At 33.4% G+C, this 16982-nt stretch overlaps 1 protein-coding gene across 4 annotated transcripts in view; it reads left to right on the top strand.

Moving 5' to 3' along the window:
* The window catches only part of EEA1 (early endosome antigen 1), a 108316-nt gene that overhangs the window by 77711 nt on the left and 13623 nt on the right, over nucleotides 1–16982 (top strand). For all 4 annotated transcript variants that reach the window (XM_077845795.1, XM_077845796.1, XM_077845798.1 and 1 more), the window contains 3 exons: nucleotides 6203–6533; nucleotides 8186–8287; nucleotides 13906–14100. In XM_077845795.1, the coding sequence (XP_077701921.1) occupies nucleotides 6203–6533; nucleotides 8186–8287; nucleotides 13906–14100 (628 nt within the window). The remainder of the gene's footprint in view (nucleotides 1–6202; nucleotides 6534–8185; nucleotides 8288–13905; nucleotides 14101–16982) is intronic.

The raw sequence follows: 16982 nt of genomic DNA, 5'->3' as shown, positions 1-16982 counted from the left end.
CCTGAACCGGGATCATGCCCTGGGCCAAAGGCAGATGCTCAACCATTGAGCCACCCAGGCTTCCCTTAAAAATTATTGAAGTAAAATTTACATACCATTAAATGCACAGATCTCACATACACAATTTGTTTGAGTTTTATTAAGTGTGTACTCAGTGTAATAATATGCGCCCCCTTCCCCACAAAATTTTTATTACTCATGGAGTTTCCTTGGGGTGCCGTTCTAGTCAAAACCTTGTAGATGCTATAGTTCTGATTTCAGTGTCTATACATTGATGTTGTGTAGTTTTGAATTGAAATCATATAGTATGTTTTGTTTTTTTTTTGTGACTGGCTTTTTTTCACTTACTGTACTGTTTTAAAAATTCATCCATGTAGTTGAATAAATATTGTTCCATTGAATGAATATACTATAATTTGTTTATCTAGTCTTTTGTTGGTGGGTATTTTTTGGGTTATTTGCATTTTTTGTCTGTTTGATAAAGGTGCTGTCAATATTCTTATATAAGCATTTTTGTGAAAGTTCAGAGTCATGGTGGGATAGATGTATGCTTAACTAACTGTATGAAAAACTACCAGACTTTTTCCCAAAGTGTCTGTACCATTTTATACTCCTACTGGGAATGTTTCAGTTGCATCATATCCTTGCCAGTATTTGGTGTTGTTAGTTTTTTAATTTTAGCTATTTATTGAATATTAAATGGTATCTTATTGTGGGCTTAATTTGCATTTCTTCATTTGTGAAGTGTAAATTATTTTGCCTATTAAAATTTTTTTCTCATTGGATCTTCTTACTATTCTTTGTGTATTCAAAATACTAATCCTTTTCCAGATAACCAGCCAGCTAACCAGACAGACAGCTAGATTATCAAGACATTTCCTAGCAGCTTTGCTTTACGTTTTTTTGGTAGTGTCTATCAGTGAAAAAAAATTTTAAATTCTGGTTGAATTCAATTTATTTGTTTTATTTTATGTTTAATGTTTTGTGTCTTTTCTAAGAAACTTCTGCCTATCCCCATGGTTTATGAAGAATTCTCTTATGGAAATTTTATAGTTTTAGTTTTTACATTTAAGTATAGGATCTGCCCTGAACTTATTTTTGTAAGAAGTATGAGATAGGGGTCCAGGATCATCTTTTTTTCCCGTTCATCATGAAGTTGTTCTAATACCATTTTTTGATAAAACTTCTTTCTCCCAATGAGTGGCCTTTGGTGCCTTTGTCAAAAGCAGTTTACCTAGTATATGTAGGTTTATTTATGGGTTCTATTCAGTTCCATTGGTCTATGTTCTGTGTGGTATCCTGCCAGCATGTTGATTTTTGTAGCTTTGTGGTATAGGTCTTGTTATATTGTATCAGCCCTCCAACTTAATTGTTTTTCAAGATTATCTTGAGTCTTTTAAGTTTATTGCTTTCCATATAAATTTTAATATTAACTTATCCATTTCTACAAATAAATTATTGGGTTTTGATTGGAATTACAATGAATCTGTAATTCAATTTGGGGAGAATTAATGTTTTAAGAATACAGAGTCTTCTAGTCCATGAACATGGTATATCTTTAGTATTTATGTTTTCTTTAATATCTCTCATCAACATTTTGTTGTTTTAAAAATAGGAATCCTAAATATCTTTTGTTAAATTTAATCCTAAATATTTTATGTTTTTCAATTTTATTGTAATTGGAATTGTTTTTAAAATTTTCTGATTTCTTGTGGCTTGTATAAAAAAGCAATTGAATCTTACTACCTTTAGCATTGTTAAATTCACATTTTTGTTTTGTAGAGTTTTTAGAATTTTCTAAATGGATAGCTTTGCTGTTTGTGAATTAGCAACAGTTTTACTTCTTTTTTTCTTCAATCTGTAGGCCTTTTGTGTTCATTAAAAAGTTTTTTTTTTTTTTTTATTTACTGTTAGCTGACATCTACAGTGAACTTTTGAATAAAAAGATAGTGGATATTCTTGCATTGTTCCCAGGCCTTGATAGGAAACATGAAATATTTCATCATTCATTTTGAGGTTAGCTGTGTTGTTTTTTTTTGTTGTTGTTGTTGTTGTTTTCCCTAGATTCCTTTATCAGATTGAGGGCACTCCTATCCATACTAGTTTTGTTAAAACTTTTTTTGTCAACTTCTTTTTCTGTATCTATTGATCATATGATTTTTCTCCTTTATTCTGTTAATATGGTAAATTACATGGATTGTTTTTTTAAATAGTAAACCAATCTTGCTTTCCTGGGATAATTCCCACTTGATCATCTTGTATTATTCTTTTCATATATTGCTGTATTTGACTTGATAATACTTTGCTTAGAATTTTCTGTGCATTCATGGGGATTTGTTGGTCTGCAGTGTTCTTTAATATCATCATCATGGTTTTGGAATCAAGGTTATGTCGGTCTTAAAAATAAATTGACAGTTTTCTTTCTTTCTGAAAGGATTTGTGATAGGTATAATTTATTTTTTAAGTGTTTTATTGAATTCATCATGAATCAACTGACCTGAAGTTCCCTCTGAGTTGTTTCTTAATTTGGAGTTCTATTTATTTAATAGATACAGAGCTATTAACTGTTTTCAAATATTTTACTCGAGTCAGTTTTGCTAATTTGTGTCTTTGAAGAAATTTGTCCATTTCATCTAAACTTCAAATTTATTGGTACAGTAAGATCATTACACTTTTAAGATCTGTAGTATCTGTAGTGATGTCTTTATTATTTACTCTGGTAATTTATGTTCTCTATCTTTTTCTTGATCAGTCTAACTTGGGGTTTATCAATTTTATAAAAAAAACTTGATTTTGTCAAATTTTTTTAGATTAGAACTTTATTTATTTTTAAAAATTATTTTAAGTAAGCTCCATGCCCAATAGGGGCTCAAAACTCACAACCTGGAGATTAAGAGTTGCATGCTCTACCAACTGAGCCAGGCAGGCATCCCTGATTTTGTCAATTTTCTATTTCATTTATTTCTCATCTTCTCTTTAGTATTTTCTTCTGTCGACTTTGGTTTCAGTTTGTTCTTCTTTTTATAGCTTTTTAATGTGGAAGCTTCCCTGTGACTGTTCACCTTTTGTAGTATCTGTTTCATTTTCAGTTACTCACCCTCTTTGTAGTTTGTCAGGTTTCTGCAGGTGATTATTATATGTCGTAGTATAGCATGACACTTTTTCAACAGATAGAATAAATTACCTTGAGGAAGATTGTCTTTTCCCATTTGCACTAAGTGCTTAATGGGCTTATGACAACTCTGAGTATAAGGGTAGGTTAGTTTAGAAGATACTAGGATCTAAGAGATTCAGTGATATATGAAAATTCAGATGTCCTTGGTGGCAGAAGGGGTGTGTGCCTGCAGACATAACCCATATTTTTATAAAAGTGCTGAGATGGAGCATCTTTTCTTACTTCTAAGGTAGAATTAGTCTCTTGCTTAGCTTGTTCTTGATGCTTGCACTGGGTCTTTCCATAAGATCTTCAGTGGACACATACTTACCAGAATTTTGCTGGATAAAAATCAGTTCCACTCCATTCATCTGGATATATCTTCAAAGGAGGGCTTATGACTAGTCACATTTCAGTAGACTTTACCTTTAAAGGCCAAATAGGCCACTCTGAGTTGACAGACTTGATCTGTGTCAAGGGTATGAAGGTTTTTGACTCTCAGTAGTAAAAATGGAAGCTGAGAGCCTTGGAAAGATATCCTTTAGGGAAATGAAATAAAAACCCATCAGATTGATGATAATTAAGTTGTTTGACACCTTTATGGTTTTTGTCTTTGTTTGGGAGTGATGATAAAAAAAATTTCTTGTATTATTTCTAGTGAAATAAGTCCTGATACTTTGAGGATATAGAAGTGCATTGTATGGCATTCCTTCTCACTGTTAGCATCATGGTTTAGGGTGCATAGGTATTTGGGGAGCACATGTGATCCCTTATATCATCCCCTGAGTAATTTAATTAAATTAATTTACTTCTGGAACCCAGTCATCAGTCCATGAAGATCACTTCCAAGTTGGTTCTTGTTCTTCTTCCCAAGGCCCTGTAATCCCAAAGGTGCTTCCATTTCTAACGGGCTCAATGTAAATGGGCCCATTTCTATTGTATGTTCTAATCTTATGTTTAGAACTCACTTAGGCTTCCCTATCATGTTGAGATAGGGAAACCTTTTAATACTAAAGTCTTTTTCTTTTTTTTGTCTGTATACTTTATGGAAATGTTTTGTTTTATTTTTATTTTTTGTGTGGAATATTGTATTTCTCCTGTACTACCTTGGAAAAAAGGACTAGGTAAACACATCTGGGTTTGCCTAAACTTTACCCCTGATCCCAGGGCTCAGCCCAAAGAACAGGGTAAAGTTTCCCCTTTTATCAAGCCCACTTTCATCTGTGTATCCAACTCTACTTCCAACTGTGATCTTACAATATATTTTCATTAGTGTATAGTGTAATGTACTTTCTAATATCCTTTGTGATTTTATTCTTTGATACATGGAGTATTTAGAAGTATGTTGTTTACTTCCCAAGTATTTGGAGCTTTTCTTGATAGCTGTTACGTCTAATTTAATTCTACTGTGAACAGAGAACATACTCTGTAAAATTTAGACTTTTCATATGGTCTTATCACCCAGTGTATGGTTTATCTTGGTTAATTTTCCATGTGTACCAATGTATATTCTCTGTTGGATGAAGTGTTTTATAAATATCAACTAGGCAAGGTGATTAATAATACTTAGAAAAAGGTTTTTTTCTTTTTTTTTTCTTTTTTTTTTTTGACTATAGTTGACACACAATGTTACATTAGTTTCAGGTATATAGCATAGTGATTCAGCATCTCTATGTGTTCTGCTAAGCTCACCACAATGGTAGCTACCATCTGTCACCAGACAACACTATTACAATACCATTGACCAGGTTCCCTATTTTGTATTTTTTTGTTCCGTTGATTTATTCATTCCAGATAATGTTTAACTTTCAATATACTTGCCTTTTTGCCCCCTGTGGTTCTGTCAGTTTCTGAGAAAGGAGTGCTAAGTTTCCAACTATGATTGTAGATTTATTATTTCCTTTAGGACCCTTTTTAAAATTAGTTTTACAGTGAACACAGAAGGCTTTATTTCTGTTTTGCCTTCTTTGATTCACATAGTCTTATGATTTTATAATAATTATTTATGGGGTAGCATAGTTATATATATCAAGTCCTAATTTTAGAGTTGCGTATAAATATAATTCTGGTATTGTATGAATACCCAACTTCCACAATGTGGCTAGTACATCTTTTAACAACCTCTCTTTAACATATTATTAAATTTATACTGATTGTATAAAGTATATCAGAAGTAGTATGCATTCCAGAAATACTACTTTGCATCTGGTTTTATTTTCACTTTAAAAATAGTTGATCTTTAACAAATGTGTTTCTCTTTTCTTTTCTTTTTCTTTTTCTTTTTCTTTTTCTTTTTCTTTTTTCTTTTTTCTTTTTTCTTTTTTCTTTTTGTGTCTTTTTCTTTTGGTGAGTAATTTTATTCCTTTTATCAAAGCAGCAGCAGTTTTTAACTTTCTTAAAGCTGTATCTTCATTTTCTTATTCTTGAAGCTTATTCACTCAGGTGTAGAAAACTTATGTTAAGGGACAGAAGATAACAAGTCTCTTGTATAATCTGCTAGGCTCTAGAATTAAAGTAAATAGTTCGTCTTTTCTCTATGTTTGAAATGAAATCTCTCTCTCTTTTTTTAGTTTTTTTCTGGGTTAATCATGTTTTGAAGCTTAATATATAAAGAGACATAATGTATTTTATATTTTCAAGGAAGAAGACAAAGTTCTCTATATGCGTGGGGGTTAACACAATGAATAGGTTCTTTAAACTACATGGAAAACCTTTTCTGGCTATTGTAGACTAGAGGCTCTGCTATATGTACAATTTGGGGGGCATCCATTGCAACAGACAAGACTGGATTAAGTAAGGAGTCTTAGATAGTCTTGGCTTTACCATTAATTTATTTAACTTGAAGAAAACCATCTTTATCTGTTAAGTGATCAGATCAGATTTAAGGATTTTCAGTTTTATGACATTAAATTATGATTTTTACATCTGAACTACACAAGAAAGTTGTAAAACAAAATTATTAATTTAAAAATAGCAATTAATTTTTAATGCTAAGTTAAGAATGCTAAATTATGCATTATTTTAAAAACTTATTTCTTAAATATTTAGAGTATCCAGTACAAAGTTGGATCTACAGAAAAAATCTGAAGCCCTTGAAAATATTAAGCAAATGCTTACCGAGCAAGAGGAAGAAAAAAAACTCCTTAAACGAGAAATTGAAAATTTAAGTCAAGATGCAAAGATGCAGCACAAGGAATTGAATAACAAAATTCAGACAGCAGCAGCAGAACTACAAAAAGTGAAGATGGAGAAAGAAACTCTAATGACAGAGCTTTCTGCAACAAAAGAGAATTTTTCAAAAGTTTCTGAATCTTTGAAGAACTCTAAAAGTGAATTTGAAAAGGAAAATCAGAAAGGAAAAGCTGCTATATTAGATTTGGTTAGTTGTTTATGTTCACTACGTTAGGTAGAAGTGATTTTTATTTAAAATATACTGGTTTTTCTTCTTAAACCCACTGTTGACTTTTTATCCTACATTTAAGTGATTTTAAATAATTCTTATGAGGAAGGAAAGTGGGATTGCTTAACCAGAGAAAAAGATATTAGTGTTTGTGTGTAAAATTTCCAGAGGCCCAGGAAGCTTTTAGTTGGATATACAGTTTTTCTCTATTGTGTTACAATGGATTTGGGAGAGATAGCTGCCTATTTGTACACAGAGACATTTTCACAGAGAATGTAGCTGCTGGTACAAATGTTATTCACTTGCCTGAAAAAAACCAAAAAGATCAGAAAGACCTTGTTGACTTTTAATTCTGGTACTAGAAACTTTCTAATTTTCTACTGAATATTCTAAGACTCTAGATAATACCATGTCTTAGAGATACCATAAAACATATTTAAACTATATGAAACAAAAGTCACACAGTTTCAGGAAATGCTTAATGAGGGCTTGTATTCTCAGAAATATTTTATCCCATGGACGCCTGAGTGGCTCAGTTGGTTAAGCATCTTGGTCTTGGCTCAGGTCATGATCCTCGGGATCCTGGGATTGAGCCTCATGTTGGGCTCAGCATGGAGTCAGCTTGAGTTTCTCTCTGTGTGCCCCTCCCCCTACTCATACTCACTCTTTGCTCTCTCTCTCTCTCTAAAATAAATTAATCAACCTTCAAAAAAAAAGATTTTAACATGGAATAACAGAGTAACAGCAAAAGTAAAATTCTCTTGTTTTAAATCTAAAAGTCAGTGAAAGTATTTAGTAGCACAAAAAATATATGATATTTGTATGGTTACTTTTATGTTCCTTTCTGTTTGGAGAATATATTTCCTATCTTTACATCTTTCCTCTTAAGTTGTGATTGTTTTATGTGAATTTATGTGTATATAATATATATGTATACATAAACATATTTATATGTAATATAAATCACATATTTAGTAATATGTAATTATTCTTTATTTTAACACTTTCTTTTGCAAAAATTTCCTTTCTTCCACTTTTTAAAAAAAAATATATTTATTTATGAGAGACACAGGCAGAGGGAGAAGCAGGCTCCGTGCAGGGAGCCCAATATGGGACTTGATCCCAGGACTCCAAGGATCACGCCCTGGATTGAAGGCAGGTGCTCAACCACTGAGCCAGCCAGGCATCCCTCCTTTCTTCCATTTGGTTGAATATTGTTGTTTTACTTTTATGAGCTTTTTAAAAAATAGCTCCCTGCCCAAATGGGGCTTGAATGCAGTACCCTGAAATCAAGTCACATGTTCTACCAACTGAGCCCAGGTGCCCCTCGTTATCCTACTTTTAAAATAGCATGACACGTTAATTAATTACAATTAATTGCGTGACATAAAAATATGGTTCCTAAAGTGTTGTGCTGGTTGATGATAGAAGCTCTTAACCTTTTTCTGTCCCTCTACTTTACTGCTATAATATTTGGCTGTTGTATAACTGAAATGGATGATTCTATCCCATGTTAAACCATCAGTGATTGTAGTTTATTTCCATGTGTGGATCTTACTAAGCATATAAATCAAACTTCTTAAACTTACTACAAATACTTTCTGTATAATGTAGTTTTCATTTGTTTTTAGGAAAAAACTTGCAAAGAATTAAAGCATCAGCTTCAGGTACAGACAGAGAATACACTTAAGGAACAGAATGAACTGAAAAAGTCACTTGAAAAAGAGAAGCAGGTAAGATTTTTTTCTGTAAATAAAATATGAAGAATAATAAAGTCTATTTTCAAAATAATTTCACACTTACTTAAGCCAAAGGAAGTTTATTTCTCTGAAATGTAATGGATCACAAAAATAGTTTAAAATTGTCATTTATGTTTTATCTACTACTAAAAAGATTTAAGATAGTTTATTTATTTATTTTTTATTTTTTATTATTTTTTTATTTTTTTAAGATAGTTTATAATAAAAGACCCAAAATAAAGGATTATAACTAATAAAGTTAATTGAGTCAACTTACTATAGAATTATAACTAGATAATTTAGATTAAGGAACATTATTATGATTGGGAAAAATACCTTGATAGGCTTTCCATAGAAATAACATTGTAATGGCTCTTTATTTCATGGATGTCTAGGTTTAATGGTATGTTAATGGTTGTATAACAATAGTTTTTTTCTGTGATTAATGCTTTTATTACTATCCATCAAAAATAAGCAAGCAAATGAGTAACTAAATGGGTATAATATATAATTCTTATTCTCTGAAGACCTACCTCTAGCAGTTAGAGTCTAGGAATACAGTTTTTCTAGAGATCTGGTTTGTTAAAGCAGCAAAACCTAGACCTCAGAAGTCTTTTATGTGATTGTAGTCTGGTTGTTGATTTAGAGGAGACCACCTGTGTTTTAGATACCCGTCATCAAGTGGCAAAATTATAGTGGCTTAGTGTCAAGCTCTGAATCCAGATTGTCCAGATTTATATCCTGACTGTGCCATTTGCTAGGTATGTTCTTTTGCCTTGTTTTAGGCAAATTGCTTAATCTCTCTGTACTCCTGTTTCCTCAGCAGTAAAATGGGGCTAATAACAATCTATGCCACAGGATTATTGTAATTTTTAAAAATTCTATTTGAATTCAGTTAACTGAGATACAATGTATTACTTGTTTCAGAGGTAGGGGTCAGTGATTCATTAGTCATATATAACACCCGGTGCTCATTATATCCCATGCCCTCCTTAATGTCCATCACTCAGTTACCTATCCCCTCACCTCTTACCCTCTAGCTACTCTGAGTTTTGTTTCCTATGATTAAGAGTCTCTTATGGTTTGTCTCCCTGTCTGATTTTGTCATTTTATTTTTTCCTCTCTTCCCCTATGAACCACTGTTTTGTTTCATAAATTCCACATATGTGTGAGATCATGCAAAAATTGCCTTTTCTGATTGACTTATTTCATTTAGCATAATATCTTCTGGTTCTAACCACATCATTGCAAATGGCAAGATTTCATTTTTTTGGTGGCTGAGTAGTATTCCATTGTATATATACCACGCCCTCTTTATCCATTTATCTGTTGATGGACATCTGGGCTCTTTCCATAGTTCGGCTATTGTGGACATTGCTGCTATAAACATTGGGGTGCAGGTGCCCCTTCAGATCACTACATCAATATCTTTGGGGTAAATACCCAGTATGCAGTTGCTGGTTCGTAGGGTAGCTCTATTTTTAACTTCTTGAGGAGCCTCCACACTGTTTTCCAGAGTGGCTGCACCAGCATGCATTCCCACCAGCAATGTAAGAGAGTTCCTGTTTCTCTGCATCATCGCCAACATCTGTTGTTTCCTGACTTGTTAATTTTAGCTATTCTGACTAGAATAAGGTGGTATCTCATTGTGGTTTTGATTTGTATTTCCCTGATGCCAGGTGATGTAGAGCATTTTCTTATGTGACTGTTGGCCATGTGTACTGCTTCAGAGAAATGTATGTTCATGTTTTCTGCCCATTTCTTGATCTGATTATTTGTTCTTTGGGTGTTGCATTTGATAAGTTCTTTGTAGATTTTGGATACTAGCCCTTTATCTGATGTGTCATTTGCAAATATCTTCTCCCATTCTGTCGGTTGCCTTTTGGTTTTGTTAATTGTTTCCTTTGCTGTGCAAAAAGCTTTTTATCCTGATGAAGTCCCATAAGTTCATTTTTGCCTTTGTTTCTCTTGCCTTTGAAGACATGTCTAGCAAGAAGTTGCTGCAGCTGAGGTCAAAGAAGTTGCTGCCTGTGTTCTTCTCTGGGATTTTTTTTTTTTTTTTAATTTATGATAGTCACACACAGAGAGAGGCAGAGACATAGGCAGAGGGAGAAGCAGGCTCCATGCACCGGGAGCCCAACGTGGGATTCGATCCCGGGTGTCCAGGATCACGCCCTGGGCCAAAGGCAGGCGCTAAACTGCTGTGCCACCCAGGGATCCCTTCTCTGGGATTTTAATGGATTCCTATCTCCATTCATTTTGAGTCTGTTTTTGTGTATGGTGTGAGGAAATGGTCCATTTTCTTTCTTCTACATGTAGCTGTCCAGTTTTCCCAGTATCATTCGTTGAAGAGACTTTTTTCCATTGGATTTTCTTTCCTGCTTTGTCAAAGATTAGTTGATCATGGAGTTGAGGGTCTATTTCTGGGTTCTATATTCTGTTCCATTGATCTGTATGTCTGTTTTTGTGCCAGTACCATATTGTTTTGATGATTGCAGCTTTGTAATAGAGCTTGAAGTCCAGAATTATGATGCCACCAGTTTTGGTTTATTTTTCAACAATCCTTTGGCAATTTGGGGTCTTTTCTGGTTCCATATACATTTTGGGATTATTGTTCCATCTCTGTGAAATAATTTGATGGTATTTTGATAGCGATTGCATTGAATGTATAGATTGCTCTAGGTAGCATAGACGTTTTAACAATATTTGTTCTTCTAATCCCTGAGCTTGTAATGTTTTTCCATTTCTTTGTGTCTTCCTCAATTTCTTTCATGAGTGTTCTATAGTTTTCTGAGTACTGATCCTTTACCTCTTTGGTTAGGCTTATTCCTTAGATATCTTATGGTTTGGGGTGCAATTGTAAATGAGATGGACTCCTTAATTTCTCTTTCTTCTGTCTCGTTAGTGTACAGGAATGCAACTGATTTCTGTGCATTGATTTTATATCCTTCCACTTTCCTGAATTCCTGTATGATTTCTAGCAATTTTGGGGTCAAGTCTTTTGTGTTTTCTTTATAGAGTATCATGTCATCTGCAAAGAGTGAGAGTTTGACTTTTTTGTAGATTCAGATGCTTTTTAGTTATTTTTGTTGTCTGATTGCTCAGGCTAGGACTTCTAGTACAGTATTGAACAGCAGCGGTGATAGTGGATATCCCTGATGTGTTCTTGTATTCTTGAAAAGCTGTCAGTTTTTCCCCATTGAAAATGTTACTCACTGTGGGCTTCTTGTGTATGCCTTTTATGATATTGAGATATGTTCACTCTATCTCTACAGTGTGAAGAGTTTTAATTAAGAAAGGATGCTGTACTTTATCAAATGCATTTTCTGCATCTATATGTTGAGAGAATCATACGGTTCTTGTTCTTTCTTTTATTAAACTAAACATTTATTAGTGTATCAGATTGATTGATTTGTGGATGTTGGACCCCCTTGCAGCCCAGGAATAAATCCCAGTTGGTCGTGGTGCATAATCTTTTTAATGAATTGTTGGATCCTATTGGCTAGTATTTTGATGAGAATTTTGGCGTCCATGTTTATCAGGGATATTGGTGTGTGATTCTCCTTTTTGGTGAGGTCTTTGGTTTTGGGATCAAGGTAATGCTGGCATCATAGAAAGAGTTTGGAAGTTTTCCTTTCATTTCTATTTTTTGAAACAGCTTCAGAAAAATAGGTATTGTTTTTAAATATTTTATTTATTTATTCATAAGAGATACAAAGAGAGAGAGGCAGAGACAACAGGCATAGGGAGAAGGAGGCTCTATGCAGTGAGCCTGATACAGGACTCAATCCGGGGACTCCAGGATCACGGCCTGAGCCAAAGGCAGATGCTCAGCCACTGAGCCACCAGGCGTCCCCAGAAGAATAGGTATTAATTCTTCTTTAAATGTTTGGTAGAATTGCCCTGGGAAGCCATCCAGCCCTGGACTCTTGTTTGTTGGGAGATTTTTGATTACTGCTTCAGTTTCCTTGCTGGTTAGGGGTCTGTTCAGATTTTCTATTTCTTTTTGTTTCAGTTTTGGTAATTTGTTTATTTTTTTTAAAGATTTTATTCATTTATTCATGAGAGACACAGAGAGAGAGGGGCAGAGCATAGGCAGAGGGAGAAGCAGGCTCCATGCAGGGAGCCCGATGCGGGATTCAATCCTGGGACTCCAGGATCATGCCCTGAGCCTAAGGCAGACACTCAATCACTGAGCCACCCAGGCATCCTGCAGTTTTGGTAGTTTATACATCTCTAGGAATGCATCCATTTCTTCCGATTGTCTAATTTGTTGGCATATAGTTGCTCATAATATATTCTTATAATTGTATTTCTTTGGTATTGGCTGTGATCTCTCCTCTTTCTTATATGATTTTATTTATTTGGGTCTTTTTTTTTTTTGTAAAGTTTGGTCAGGGGTTTATCAGTTTTATTAATTCTTTCAAAGAACCAGCTTTTAGCTGTATTGATCTGTTCTACTGTTCTTTTGGTTTCTATTTCATTGATTTCTGCTCTAATCTTTGTTATTTCTCTTCTCTTGCTGAGTTTAGGCTTTATTTGGTGTTCTTTCTCCAGCTCTTTTAGGTGTAAGGTTAGGTTGTATATTTGAGAACTTTCTTGTTTTTTGAGAAAGTATGCCATAGGATTAATAAGAGATAAATAGGTTTAAATATTTCAAAGTGCTTGGTACCTTTAACATAACAAAATAAAGGCTCAAATGTTAGTTATCAGTTTATCATTGGTCATCATATTATAATAATCATCATTGTTACACTACCTGACTCCTGTTTTGCACAAAAATATTTTCCTTTGTGTGGGAGATAAGCTGAAGCAACCATATTTAGGAGTGAAACTTTTCAAAATTAACTTTGAATATGGTCAAATGCTCAAGTTAAGTTCATAAGGCAAAATGCATAAAACATGGAAACATGACTTTGGCTGGAAGGGCAGGAGATCATTGTAATTCACTTTGACCATAGTAGAACCTCAATGTGACTTCTGTATGATACCTAATTTTGAGAATTATATCCTAGTAGATTATAAAAACAAGTAGTAGCACAATATTCCCCAGAGCTCTGAATGAGGAAACTATTACATGGTATAGTTCAGTATCATCAGTCATAGACTAAACATATTTGCCAAAATTTTTTTTTTTTTTTGCCATAGTTGATATGGAGCTATCCGTTTTGATTAATCATGGCTAATAAGCTAAGTTGGCATTTTGAGAATATTCTTGAAAGATAGTAGACATTCCAGAAATCTAAAGATTGATGTCAATATTCCTGTTTTCTACAGTACAAGTTTATACTATTCTGGCTCATTTATATATTTTTTTTTATTTTATATATAATATATACCAAATATATACTTACAAGTTAGAAAGGGAGGTAAGGTTAAACACATATTGAAGATTAATCCAGCATGTTATCTAATAGCAAATAGTGTCAATTAGGAAAGCTTCATGAGGGCAGAGATTTTTTTTGTTTGGTATTTTGATTTACCACTGGTCACCTTTGGCCACCAGGCTTAGTAGTTTCTACCTAGAGTAGTGCTTGGCATTTAGAAGGTCCCCAGTAAACGTGTCTTGATTGAATGATGAATGCTAATAAACAGGTTTTATTTTCTTTTAGACTTCTCATCAGTTGAAGTTGGAACTCAATTCAGTTCAAGGACAAGTTGTACAGGCCCAGAATACTTTAAAACAAAAGGAAAAAGAAGAACAACAACTTCAGGGGACCATAAATGAGCTGAAGCAATTGACTGAACAGAAGAAAAAGCAAATTGAAGCACTCCAAGGAGAAGTTAAAACTGCTATTTCACAGAAGGTAGTAATACGATATTTGTTTACTTTTTATGGGAAGAAAATCTTTGCAGTTCATAATATAACAGATGAGTTGCAGCAAAGAAAAATTTATATATGTTCAAAATTTTTCTAAGTAATTTTTCTAAGTATTTTTTAATGTATAAAAGCTCTTAATTATGTAATTAAATATGTAAGTCTGGATTTCCATTCACTAGAACCATGTTTTTAGATAATCTTTATTTCAAATTAATCATCTGATATAAAATTACCTTTTTTTTTTTTATTATTCATGAGAGACATAGAGAGTGAGAGAGAGGCAGAGACACAGGCAGAGGGAGAAGCAGGCTCCACACAGGGAGCCCAATGTGGACTCGATCCCAATCTCCAGGATCCCACCCTGGGCTGAAGGTGGTGCTGAGCCACCGGGGCTGCCCTAAAATTACCTTTTTATGTAATAATATAATTAACACTTAATGTTATGGAAATAATTTATATAATATTTCTAGTGCATTAGAAAATTTTAAAGGAATTTAAAAATTATCCTTATTAAGGGAAGATAATCAAGAACAAAACCCATAAAATGGTACATATTAAAAAAATTCAGGAGTGTAGGCTTTATGTGGTTAAAATTGTTTGATATTTCAAGTTGCATCTTATTGGTTTTCATTTCTCAACTATTCTAATTTATTATTGAGCATCTATTTTTTATTCTTAAATATATTTTAGTACTTGTCTGTACCAAGAGTTGACAAGATAGATTGTACTTAATAGTTGAACAAAAATAACTTTTCATTACTGTTGGTATGTGCTTGCCAGTTGGTCAATGGAGAAGAGAGAAGTGAAGTCTTTTCTTCTTCTTTTTAAAGATTTATTTATTTATTAGAGAGAATATATGAGCAAGAGCAGGGGAGAGAAATGGTGGGGATGAGTAGAGGGAAGGAATCTCAAGCAGACTCCGCACTGAGCATGGAGCCTGATGTGGGCTCCATCTCACAACCTTGTCTCACATGCAACCCTGAGATCATGACCTGAGCTGAAATCAAGAGTTGGATGTATAACCAACCGACAGAGTCACCCAGGCGCCCTGAGAAGTGAAATCTCTCTTATGTAGAACAAACAAAATATGTCCTGTCATTAAGAGTGGGCTATCACATTATGAGAGGAAAAAAAATTAACCTTGCAAATAGGTATTTTATGTTGACAACTGTCAATTATTTCTATTTCTCTTTACAAAAGAGTAATTTTCTAATAACACAAACAATAGTAGACAAATTTGCCTGTGCATTTTTGGTGTTATATATAATCATAAGTCAGGATATAATTATCACAATACATTTATTGTATGCTTTGGTATCTTGAGTTAATTCTTTTCCCCCAATCTATTAATATCATATTTATGTATTCCCTAGATCTTCATTTTTATAGCATACCTTCATGAATTAAAAAAAATAAAACCCAGCTATTTTTAGCACATTTTCTTAAATTATTAGTTACAATATGATTTCTTTTAGATTTATGATTAATGTATATTGCCTATACTTTGCATGGCTTTACTAGATTACACCTTAAGAATTATGAGAGCTTAAAAAAAAGAATCATTTAAAGGAAATGCTTTTATTAGTAGATGTCATAGTTTGGATTGCTATAACAAAAATACCATAGACTTGGTGGTGTAAGCAGTGTGTTTATTTCTCACAATTTTGTAGGCTGGGAAGTCAAATATAATGACACTGGCATGTCTGGTGTCTGGTGAAGACCCATTTCTTGGTTTGTAGACAGATACTTTCTTGCTGTATCTTCATATGGCTGAAAGAGAGATAATCTTTCTTGTGTTTCTTTTTGTAAGGACACTAATCCCTAATCACTAATTCATGAGGGCTGTACTCCCATGACCTGATGACCTCCTAAAGGTCACAGTTCCAAATAACCATCACATTGTAGATCTGGACTTCTTCAACATGAACTTTTTTTGGGGAGACACAAACATTCAGCCATGGCTATATTAGTTTCTGTTAGTGTATGGATGCTAAAATAAGCACACTTTTTAACTTTGGGATAGATGGTGGATGGCATTTTGGGGAATGTTGGGTTGATAGTCAATGTAAATTAGACTTTGAATTTAGAGTAACTAGAGAATCATTGAAAGGCAAGTATAATTTGGTTTTGTTGGGGAGCTGTGTAGCATGGAAAGAAGGATAAATTTTGGAGTTAGGCAAGATCTGAATTTAAATTTTGTGTGACACACATTAGATTTATGGTCATAAGGAAGTGAATCATCTTTCTGGGCTAAATAAAATGGAGTTATAGAGTTGTAAAGATTAAGAAAACATATTTAAAATATGCAGGACTGTCCCCAGTGCAGTATGTAAGCAAAATAGTTTGCTATTACATGGAAGTATGTCGGTGTGCATGATTGACTATGCAGTGATGGTCTGTGACAAAGTTACAACTGTCCCACAATGCAATAGAAAAAAAAAAAAAACAGTGTTTAAATGGATCTAGATATGTATGTGTATGCACTTATGTAATCCACACACACATACCCACACACATATTTTGGATATATATGATTGTTTGGGAGCCACTGATCAAGGATCCTGTAAGTAGGATCCTGCAAATAAGTCAAGGCCCCTATACTAAATTTATTTGAAATCTATTGTGGGAATACAGAATGAATAGGATAGCACCCTTAACTCTCAAGTAGCTTATAATTTAATAAGGAAGTAGGTATGTAAGGGAAAAACTAATGTATAAAGGAGAATGAAACAAACTTAAACAGAAATATGAGAAAAATTAGAACTTAATGGAAATTTTGACTGGCTTTCTAGGGAGCTAGCATTTTAACTGGGCCTTTGGAGATGATTATAATTTTAAAACATTAAAAAAGAGGAAATTAGATATTTC

Source organism: Canis aureus, chromosome 13 (genome assembly GCF_053574225.1).
Source record: "Canis aureus isolate CA01 chromosome 13, VMU_Caureus_v.1.0, whole genome shotgun sequence".
In the NCBI taxonomy this organism is placed as follows: domain Eukaryota; kingdom Metazoa; phylum Chordata; class Mammalia; order Carnivora; family Canidae; genus Canis; species Canis aureus.
This window is presented reverse-complemented; position numbering and strand designations above follow the sequence as displayed.